The 11,761-nt window shown below is 33.2% G+C and overlaps 1 protein-coding gene across 2 annotated transcripts; it reads right to left on the reverse strand.

The window, feature by feature from the left end:
* Positions 1–10,024: 10,024 nt before the first annotated feature.
* LOC107866178 (heavy metal-associated isoprenylated plant protein 39) lies at positions 10,025–11,119 on the reverse strand. Of its 2 annotated transcripts, none has more exons than XM_016712348.2 (3): positions 10,799–11,119; positions 10,541–10,622; positions 10,025–10,428 (listed from the first exon to the last, which is right to left on the reverse strand). In XM_016712348.2, the coding sequence occupies exons 1-3, from the start codon at positions 10,805–10,807 to the stop codon at positions 10,196–10,198; spliced, it is 324 nt and encodes a 107-aa protein (XP_016567834.1). In that variant the 5' UTR covers positions 10,808–11,119; the 3' UTR covers positions 10,025–10,195. The 2 variants fall into 2 exon arrangements, with proteins under 2 accessions (XP_016567834.1, XP_016567833.1); XM_016712347.2 differs by having other exon boundaries at positions 10,541–10,625; positions 10,799–11,064.
* Between the last annotated feature and the right edge of the window lie 642 nt (positions 11,120–11,761).

The following is an 11,761-nucleotide window of genomic DNA, read 5'->3' on the forward strand; positions in this document are numbered from 1 at the left end:
TCTGCTGAAGCCATTCTTTATGGCAGAATAGATATTGGCTGAGTGTCTAGAAGAAGGTCTATTCTGAAGTCGATTTCCCTTTCGGGAGAAACTCTGGGAAGATATTTGGGAAACACGTCTGGGAATTCACATGCTATTGATACTGCATCAAGAGTAGGGGTTTCTGATCTAGAGTCCTAAAATCAAATGAGATGGTAGACACATCCCTTAGATATCATTTTCCTTGCCCAAAGGTAGGAAACAAGTTGACCCCTAAGTGCTAAAGTACTACCCCTCTACTCTAGGATGGGCTCATTCCAAAACTAAAATTGGACAATTTTGTTACCAGAATCGACTGAGGCATAACAGGAATGAAGCCCATTAATGCCGAGAATGATATCAAAATTAGTCATCTCTAATTCGACTAAGTCTGCTGAAGTGACTTTTTGAGATACCATAATCGAACAGTTACTGTATACCTGTTGGGCTATGATAGATTTACCCACTGAGGTGGAGACTGAGAAAGGCTCTGCTAGGATTTTGGGACTGATTCCAAAGTCAATAACTATATATGGAGTTACAAAGAATAAAGAAGCTCTAGGATCTAGCAAAGCATAAACATGTAAATGATAAACTTGTAACGTACCAGTGACCATATCAGGAGAACTTTCCTGATCCTATTAGGACTGAAGGTCATAGAGTTTGTTTGGGTGTTGCCCACTGGTAGCACTGAAAGCGGCACCTTGCTGATTTGGGCGACCGAGTTGAGCTGAGGGACAGTTATACTGACCCTGGGAACTTGACTGAGGGCAATCTTTGACTCTGTGACCTGGCTTGCCATACCCGAAACATACATCACTGCCAGCCCTGCTGATATCCTAGTGGTTTTGGCCATATTTTTGGCAAAGGGGATTGGTTCGGGCGCTGCTGACACTACCTTGAGGCTTAGGGACTGGTGCCCTATCTCTGTTGCGCCCGAGTTTATACCCCGGTCACTACACAGTGCTTATAATCCTGAAGGACCACAAGCTAACCCATGACTGGTACCTACTGTAATAACTGAATAATAATGCTGAAAAATACAGAATTTAGGTGGAAACAACCATAAGGTTCAAAATTGAAAATCAATTACTGAATACTAAAATCAATACGGTAAACTGAACATCTATCTAAAAAAATACTCTATGTATGAAAAGCCCCGACTGTCTGAACAGGGATTTGATGGGACAAGTCCCCAACTAACTCCGACTACTAAAATAAATTGAGTACTGAAATACTGGAATAATAAATTTGTCCTCAAACATTGAGGACTCACCACCAGTCTGTTGTTGATGGATCGGGCTGTTAAGTATGATCGGGAGCCCGTGCGTCTGAACCTATGATATAAGACATCATAGCGGAAAAGAAAAGTATGTGTCTGTACTTTGAATGTACTGGTATGCTAAGTGAGGTAGGTGATGTTATGTGAATGTATGCATTCTAGCGCTACTATTCTAGCTTATTTAGCCCTGTTTTGAGGATGATTATTATGATATATGTGTTAATAATGATATACATGATCAATTATGTATCCAAGTATGTGTTCACAATATTTAATGGTGTTTCCACACAATTTTTGATTCAATTCGACCATTTAGAGTTCAACTAAGAAAACTAGTGTGACTAGTTTGAGTTGGGTGTTATCTAGTCTCTTGTGTTGGGTTCTAATGTGTCTTAATGAGTTACCAAGGTTGTTATTATGCATTTATATGTGAAACAACTAGTTGATAATATTCAAGGGTCAATTGGATCAAGCCAAGGGTCAAAATAATGAGTTAAAGCTTAATGAGAAATTAGCCTATGCTTAGCTCGTGTTTCTAGTTCATCGTTGAGGATGTTGTGTTTTTTTGAGCTCTAAATTGTTGTTTTTAATACTATAGGATGCTTTTTTAATAGATTATGATGATATATAAAGAATATACAAGCTTCAAATCAAGTGGAAACAAATAAAAAAGGCTCGTAAATGACCACGGAAGCATAAGACGCAAGCTGGACACATTTTGGACCCCTTAAAGGTATAGAGAGCGTGTAGACTGTATATGTGTCAAATTAAGGCATTAAAAATACCAATGGATTTCGAAAAGGCTCAAGTTTTTGACCCATATGCGCGTGCAGCTAATAATGGGGTTTAAAGAGGCTCCATGACGCGTTAAAATCGCAACGAGCTATTGGAATTTGATAGATTTTTTGACAATTGTGAATTGGCATGTCACCGCATCGTACCGATGCCCAAAATTGGGATAATTCTACCCAGCTAAAAGAAAATAGCGTGGAAACCCAATCCAAGTCGGTTTATGACTTGTTTACTATAAATATAATGTGTTAAATCACGTTTTAATCATCTTGGGACCTCTTGGAAACTCTAGATTAACTTGGAACATCATTGGAGGATACCACAACTTATTTTTAGGTTTTATCATTCTTTAATTTAGTTTTTTTTATAGTTTGTATCATCATTCCAAGGGATTGGAAGATGAATATTTCCATTAAAGGCTAAAACCCTCTTTCTGGGGTTGAGGCCAAGAACATGAGTACTCTTTAATATTCTTTATTATAGTTTAATTGTGGATTATCATATGGATTGTTCTTGATTTATTGAGCTTACTATTTTGATAATTAGCTACCATTAGAATAAATCTATATTTCTATGTGAATCCGGGAGGAGAATCATAGGATAGAATGAAGAAATTAAGGAACAAGGTTCTTACTCTTTTATGAAATAAGGAGTTTGAATTAGCATCTAGGATAGGGATATACCTAGAAGCCTTGTTTGGTTCACCTTCAAGAAGATAACTTATTGAATCTATAAGAATTGTTGTATCTCTGCGAGAGTTGTAGTTGCAATGTTCAATAGATAAAAGATTTGAGATCGGGAGACTAAAATAGTAGCATAAACCTTGTGAATCAACAATCCGATAATCAATTAGACTGCGATAGGAATAGAGATTTGTAAGATTGTTCGAAATGCATTAACCCTGGGATTTACTCCATTGATTGTCCAAGATTTTATTTTATGCATTAGTTTAGATTAGTTTTAATTTACAAAATTACAACTTTATTGGCTACTCTCCTCAATTGGTTAAACTAAAAGTAGATAGGCAGCGAACGTAAGTCCCTAAGAGATCGATACTTGGGCTTCTTTAAAGCCACTATATTACTTGATAAGACCACGTACACTTGCGTGTGCGCTTCGGCGCTGTCAATAGGATGATATGTGTGGGTTCATATGCATGAACAATATTTCATTGAATGACATAAACATAAATCAATGAGAGTACATGCATGAATACTTAAATTGTAACGGAGGTCATGATAACACTGAATATTGAGTTCTGAATCACTGGTTTACTGATATCTGAGTTTACTAATACTGTATTTACTAATACTGTATTACTGTTAACCGAGTAACTATATTTTACAATTCTGATTCTGTGGAACTATTTTGTGTTCTGTACTGAACTAAGTGAATGTGTCTGACAGTCCTGATTTCTGTGGAACTGAACTGAGTTCTATTTTAAAGACTGAAACTGAGACTGTGGGAGGTAATCATTTAACCGATATGCCCCTATCTGAACTAATTAGGTTCCAACCTATAACCCTAGCTGGAAGGGTATCAGTACCGTGCCATGAGTAAAGACAAGCTGAGTCACCCTCATCTGGCAGGTGCTTTGAATGAGAACAGTGGTACCCTCAACTGGCAGGTAGAAAACCTCATCAACCCTCAACTGGCAGGTTGATGTCTCAACCTACGTTGGCTACGTAGTTCTGGAACACAAGGACTACTTCTAAGGATCACACCCTCAACTGGCAGGTGAGTCCCTATCCTTGGGTTCACTCGGTGCTGAATCCTACTCCCAAGTGAATAGATGCCGAACTGAATTCTAAATTATGCTAAGCTGACTGATCTGTTACTGATTCATACTGTCTGATTGAACTGAACTGAGTTCTGTTGACTGATGAAATACTACTGAATTCTGAACTGATTACTAACTGAGTTCTGAATTGATTACTGAACCACTGATCATAATATGACTGATACTATTTTGTAACTGACACTGGCTCTAGATATACAACTAAATTCTCGGGTATTAAATACCCTCAAGACTCGATTGTATGAAAAGTAAATCACTACATGACTTTAGTAGCATAATGGTACTAGCTTGCTAATAATACATTCACTTAGATATTTTTGTCAAACACTTAATATACATGAGCTTGTGCGTGATTAAAATCACACAACAACATGTTATACTTGGACTAGTCTAATCACATAAGCATTTTGAAAAATACTTGGGGAGCATGGGTATTGCACATATCAATAAACATATAGTAATATCATGGATTCTACTTTCAACTTGCAATTCAAGAGTTTGACATGTAGTTCACAAAATTCAATTCACAATTAACTACTTTGCATGAAACTTGGGACAAATCATGGAATTATATCACCATTAACATCATAATCATTAATACATTTAAGACCCAACATGAAATCCATGAAATCAATTAACTTGTATTTAAAAAGAGTTTCTTGAACTCCAAGGGTGGAAGAAAACCCTTGGATGAAAACTTCACATACCTTGGTAGTGTTCTTGAAGGCTGAATTTTGAATTGGAGATCCTAGGGTTTGCTTCTTAAGAAATTTTGAGAAAAATGAATGGATTTTGCCTCTAAAAGGGCTTAATCTCATGTTTTGGGGGCTAACATAAGGTGGGAAAAGACTCAATTACCCCTGAGGGTGCGGCTTTTAATGACTAAAAACTGATTTAACGATGAGCAGACCAACGCACCGCATTGAGTCCATGTCGGTTCACTAAAATTTGCACTAAGAGATGGAGAAAAATACTCATCGACGCGATGGGCGATGTGGCGCTTCGAGATCGTGTCGGTTAAGCTTTCAAATATGTTTCAAACGAAGTTCAAAAAATCTGAAACTTGTCCGAGAACACCCACTGACATTTCTGATCATGATTCAACCTAAAAATCATCACTTTAAGGTCATGAGGGCCGTGAAATAGAGTCGTCATCATATGAAGGCTAAAATAATACTAAGTCTGAATACTTAGCTAAAATTTTCTATGGCTGGGACCCCTCAACAAACTTTAAAGGACTAAGTTAAGCTTAGAATTTTATGAAATCTTACAATACTGGGAGAGGTAAGATTAGAAATAAGATTATTTGAGATAAGATGAGGATGACTTTGGCAAAAGATAATATATGGAAAGCAAGATTGAGATGATTCAGACATATGATGAAGAGGTGTACGGATGCCCTAGTGCGGAGGTATGAGGGATTGGCTATGGATGAATTTAGGCAAGGCAGTGGTAGATCGAAAGAATTTTGAAGGAAGATGATTAACATGACATAGAGCAGCCACAGCTTATCGAAGACATGATCCTAGATAGAAAGATGCGGAGAACAGGAATTGAGGTAGAAAGTTAGTAGGTCGGAGTGTATCCTTGCAAGTAGGTAGGAGTGCTTTGTTTTATTTTCTGTGCCAGTAGTCGTAGTGATATGCTTGTTGTGTCTTGGTGTTTTTTATTGTTTCAGATATATCGAGTAAAATATTAATTTATGGTAGCTTTGTTCTGTTATTAATTGTTGTTTTGATACTACCCATTATTTCTTGTGCTTATAAAATGTCCTTTTCAATACCTTTTTTTTTCTTGAGCGATCTATCGAAAACAACCTCTCCACCTCACTCAGTGATGTGATACGAACTGTGTACACCTCATCCTTCCCAGACCTACATTATGTAAGTATATTAGACATGTTGTATTTTCTGTTATACTAAACACACCCTAAGTTGGTGATATTTTTTAGTCATAATTTCCGCTTTATGGATGGACAAAACTTTTTAAATGGTTGAACAAGGTTGTCATTTGTATGTGGGAAAATGATCAAAAATATTTTTTTACTTTGATTAATTTAGTTATGTTTGTTCTTAGTTAAATTATAGGGTCAAATATATTTGTACCGTTAGTAAAGTTATCAAACATATCCCTCATTTTAATATTTTTCCACCATGGCAAGTTAATAGTCATGTGACGTGACATTTTAGGTGAGGTGGATATCATGTGGCATGCCACCTAAGCTTTCAATTTTCTTTCCTTTTGTCGTTTTGACTTTTTTCCATCAACTTTTATTAACGTATTTAATTTATCATTTTTTTAAAAAAATATTCAAAAGAATTTACAGTTGCCGCCCCACTATTCTTTTCCCGATGAGCTTCCACCACAGTTCTACCACCCACCTCTGTGTCTTTCTCTCTCACCTCCCCCGTTTCTTTCTAACCTCACCAGAGAAGAAACAACAAAACGGCAACAAACAAAACCCCACCGTTGCTATTTCCTTTTTCCTTTCACCATCTTCCTCATTTTCTAGATCAACCCATTTTTAGAAATGCGTGAGCTAGCTTCTTCTTTTGAATCTTTTTCAATTTGAACATTTATATTTATTGATTTTGTTATAATTCCTAAATTTTTCAGTCAACACAATTGAGCTCAGGGTGTCAAAGATTTAATTTTGATAAGGCTGTCTCGATTTTCTTGAAAACCTCAAGTATAAAGTTATATGCTTTTCTTCATTTTGTGTCTTTTGATATCAAGAAATTAGGGGTTGATTTAGACCAGGGCCGCATACCATTAAATTTTTTTGAATATTTTAATTTTCTTTTTGAAATTGATAATACTATTAAATACAATAATAAAAATCGATGGAAAAAAGTTAGAATGAAAAAGGAGAGAAAAATTGGATGTTGAGGTGGCATGCCGCATGACATCTACTTCATTCAAAATGTCACGCTACATGGCTCTTAACTTGTCGTGATGGAAAAATGTTAAAATGAGGGATATGTTTGATACTTTACCAACGGTAGGGATATATTTGCCTCTATAATTTGTCTAGGGACAAACATAGTCAATTAATCAAAATATAGGAATATTTTTGTATCCTTTTCCCTTATATGTATTCAGTTTGAGAGCTAAAACATATGAATTAGTTAATTAAGCTAGTAATATGTGACATCGTTACGCAATGCAAGTACACAGTTTTTGTCCTCAGTTAATAAAGAAGGTGATACCACTCTGGAAGTCATCAAATATTCAAATGGAAAATTTTCCATTCAAAAAAAGCAAAACGGCATACAAGAATGGGAAAAAGAAGCATCAGATTTGGTACACATTAATGTTGTGATAAATTGAATTTGCTTTTCAAATATAAATAAATTAAAAAATAAGAAGTAAATTAGTATTACTTATTTGCCATAAGGATCTAATCCATGCAGTATATCTCCTTTTGCATAATTTCATAGTTTGGTTTCTAGACGATAATAATTATTATATAAGCAACGATAATTCACATGGTGATACTTGCATCTTTCTCGTGGAAGAGCAAGGAAAAAAAAGTTACTAGCAAGTACCTTGTTTCCATTTACATTTCGGTATTGAATTGAGCAAAAGAATATTACTCTTTGTTTTTCTGTTTTTTTCTGATTTAGAAAAAACAAAAAAAAAAAAAGGAAATGATGGTGCATTTTATTTTAGTGTTGTTTGTGATGTACCTTAACAAGAAGGACGAAGCTATAATGTTATGGACGAAATTAATAATTAATAATGAAAGACATACAAGTTAGTTTGTGACTAGGTGCAATCGTTTTGCTTTTCTAGACAAGACAAATAATTGAACCAATTATATGGAATTTCATGCAAAAATGGGAGTGAAGGTAGGCCCATAACGCAGTGCAGGAACTTTGAAATGACTAACCATTTTAGGCATTAGATTCCAATATCTTCAATTTTATTGGTAATTTGTTGCGTAACTCTTTATAAGTTGTGTTCCTTTATTTTTTTTATTTTATTTTATTTTTTTTTGTAGTGTTCTTTGAAATTTGGTGGTGTACAAATTGATTTTAGTTTTTAGTTCGTTTATAGTTTCTAACTTAGCTTGTTTAAAGTTGTCTAAGTGGTGTTGTGTTAGTCCGTAGCACGCAAGATCTTATATAGCTAATAATTGTTGGCATGATTCATAATTTTAAAACCTTATGAATTTTAATTTTGTGGTCGTTACATCAACAACGTATCAGCAGTCGTAGGAGTTAGTGCTGATATGAATTTTTCTTCTTTGGTTTCAAAGAGAAATCTGAGGCCCGTAATCACTTTTAAAATTCATGATCATTTAGTTGGTAGATCTAAATAGTTGGTGATATTTTTTGAGTCATAATTTCCAATTTAGGTGTACACTAGTATTAAATTTGTAATTTGTTGGTATTTGTATGGAATCAGATTGAGAGCTAATACATATTAATTAGTTAATTAGGCTGCTAGTAAGAGTCATTGTTAGCAAGTACACAGTTTCTGTCCCCTGTTTAATAAAAGAATTGTGCTAAACTCCAGAAACCATTAAAGATTCAAATAGAAAATTCTCCATTCAAAAATCAAAAGGGCCTACAACAATGGAAAAAAGAAAAACCAGATTTGGTACACATCAAAGGCTGTGATAAACTGAATTTGCTTTTTAAAACATAAATTAAACAATAAGAAATCAGTTAGTATTACTGTTTGATTCAATTTCAACTCTTAATATCACTATTAGTGTAGCTTCGGTTGTTTAAAAGTCCATTAAAGATTCTAAGTGGGTTCGTCACGAATATGCTATGTATGAATGATCTATTATATTTCTTTAGGTTTGGAGGGTTGGGGTGGGGAGTGGGGGTGGGGGATTATGATCTGAAAGAAAAAAAGAAAAAAAGGGGTTGGGGGCTCACAGGAAAACAAGAACGAAATGAAATTAATTAAAATCATTACCAAATAGTAACCCATCTTTTACAAGGAATATGGGGTAGTAGTAATTTCTATAAACCAACAGCAGATAATATGTAGGAATGACCTCAAAACTTTTATATGTGGAAGAGTCACATTGAAGCAATTGGATAAGTGAAACAAAATTCTTTTCATAATAGTCATGCCACGTTATATTCAATTCACAGAAAGGGATGTTAGACGAGGTCACAATTGTTCAAAAAGGACACTCTCCGCACACACAATATGCTACTTGCACTTACCCGTACCAATATTTATATCAAAGTTAGGTATAAAGTTTGGTACATACTTTCACCGTCTCAAATTATCCGTCTCAAATTTTTTAATTTAATTTCTCATTTAACTTATTTTTTTCATTAATAAAAAATAGACAATTTTTTTTTTCATGTTTTACCATTTACATTAATTACTTTTTCTTCAAATTAAAATATAAAAATCATTTAATAGAAATACTATGGTAACCTAATCATATTATTAATTATTTTTCTTAATCAATGCATCATCTCAATATAGAATGGGTAATTTGAGATGGAGGGAGTATATATGTATTTTTTCAATATATTTTATTGTTGTCAATAAAGGCGCATGGATGAAAACACAAATTCATTTAAACTCAGTACATTCGATCCATAACATAAATTTACTAAAATTATGATAAATAATAAAAGAGAAAAACATCTTTTATTCTCTGAACTTGTTCTTCCAACTCATTTTAGCATTTAAATTTAATTTTCGTTTATTTACTTCTCTTAACATCTTTAAATTATATTATTTTCAATCCTCAATTTGACGTGAAATTTTTTTTAAAAAAAAGGTAAAAAAGCTCATTTTTTATTTAAAAACAGATAAAACCCCACTATATATATATATATATATATATATATATATATATATATATATATATGTTGAATTCCACTTTTATTTTTATTTTTAAATTCCATATTAGCTTGAGACTAAAAATAATATAATTTAAAAATATTAAGGAGGTAAATAAATACAAATTAAGTTCAAGTGTTAAAGTAAATTGGAAAGATAAGTTAAAAGGAATCTTTTCAAAATAATAAATATAAACTCTTTAACTTTAGAATTAGAATGGACTTGAAAAACAAATATCTTTTCTCAATAATAAATATAAACTCTTTAACTTTAGAAAACTTAAAAGGGATGTTAATTGTACACCACCAAGAAGCAAGCCAAAAGTTTGTCTAACATTTTATTTTGTCTGAAAGACAAAAAGAAGCCCATTCATAGTTGCAATTGCGTACAATTAACACAATATGGAAACCCCCAAAGCTTCTCTCTAGGTACATTATCAAGGAAATATATGGTTGGTAATATTACCAAATGGAGATTTGTCTTCATTTTGGCTCTTCTTTTTTCTCTTCTTTTTTTTCCTCTTTCTTTTCTTCCTTCTTTTCCTCTTTTTTCTCTTCCTTTTTTTCTTCTTTCTTCTCTTCCTTAGCTGGTCCCACTGATAATATATCAACTTTACCAACAGCTTTTTTCAATTTCTTTACCACTGCTACTGCATCCATCTCTCCTATCACTGTTAATTTTTGTTCCTTAAGGTCTGCTGCTATTGAATCTACCCCTGTTCAATTCACATGTTAAAAATTAATTGATTTTTTTTTCTGATGACTAATCTCGACTAGATCTTCAAGAATTGAAGACGAGGGGTTCTTCTTAGAGAGTAAATTAATTACCTAAAATATCAGCTGCTGCTTCTATAGCTTTCTGCTTTGTCTTTTCATCAGACATGGTTAGCACCTTCATTACAACTTTCATCTGCTGGATTGAGAAAACACAATTATTATTTGTATAAAAGTTCAATTGATTGGTTATATTGAAGCTTTGCGTTTTAAAGAAAAAAGGATCCATTGACTAGAGAAATCTATGAAAGCGAAGTTAAAAAGGAACAAAATTAAAGAGCATACAAGTATAGAATTATGTTTTTAGAGTACCTGAGCCATTTTGGAGAAGTCGAAGGAGGGCTTTGGATATTTGTTGGACGAAAATGAACAAGCTTTGAAATGATGCCCTTATTAAATAGGGGACAAAAAATATGAGATGTTAAAAAAGGAAAAACATACCTTGGCAACCAATATATATATATATTTGTGCATAATTAATTCTTAACTAAACATTTTTTCTCAAAATTCACTTAAACTTGATAAGTTAAGACTCCATTTTTCATTCGTTTTGCTTTTTTTGAAAGTTTTTTTCTTTCCAAAATCTGTTTGGTTATACATTACAACAACATTATCAATATAATTTTACAAGTAAAGTGAAGCTGATGTGTAAATACAAATCTTATTTCTATTTTACAAAAGTAAGAAAATTCTTTTTGACATATCTTCAACTCAAATAAATTATTTGGTAATATATTGCTTGAATTTTTACTCCAAACTTGGAAAATGAAGAATAGTATGCAATTTTAACTTTAAATATTCCTAATTAATTATAAATACTTGTAAAAAAAAATAATAATTCATATTTGAATGACTATATTTAATATAGTGGTGACGGGGACATGAATAAGCATTTTGGGTGTCAAAGTGTGGCTGTAGTGTAGAGAAATCTTGGGTACAATTGTTGACCATAAAGTTGCTCCCGATGACGCATTTTTGAGTGGAAATCTAAACGGATTGCATACAACTTTTACTGATTTGGTCCTTCAATTTGCCTTTTAAATCGTATATGATCCCTGACATTTTGATGTTTTTGTATACCTTAGATTTATACGTGAGTAAAGAGCACGTATTACGATTCAATCTTATTTTAAATTCTATTTGTTAGGGATTAAGTTGCTAGGTGATGGAAGGAAGCAATTAGCTATAAAACAGATAAAGCGAGTAAGAAAAACAAATAATCCTAATAAGAGTCGACGCCAATTACAAATGCAATCGAGAGTGAAATCAGGTCAT

This window comes from Capsicum annuum, chromosome 3, assembly GCF_002878395.1.
Source record: "Capsicum annuum cultivar UCD-10X-F1 chromosome 3, UCD10Xv1.1, whole genome shotgun sequence".
Lineage (NCBI taxonomy): Eukaryota > Viridiplantae > Streptophyta > Magnoliopsida > Solanales > Solanaceae > Capsicum > Capsicum annuum.

What these genes read in the sequence shown, in the direction of transcription:
- LOC107866178 (XM_016712347.2), bottom strand. An exon ending in AGCAGCAGCTGATATTTTAG is followed by an intron (nt 10,429 to 10,540) that starts GTAATTAATTTA and finishes TGAATTGAACAG; the next exon opens with GGGTAGATTCAATAGCAGCA.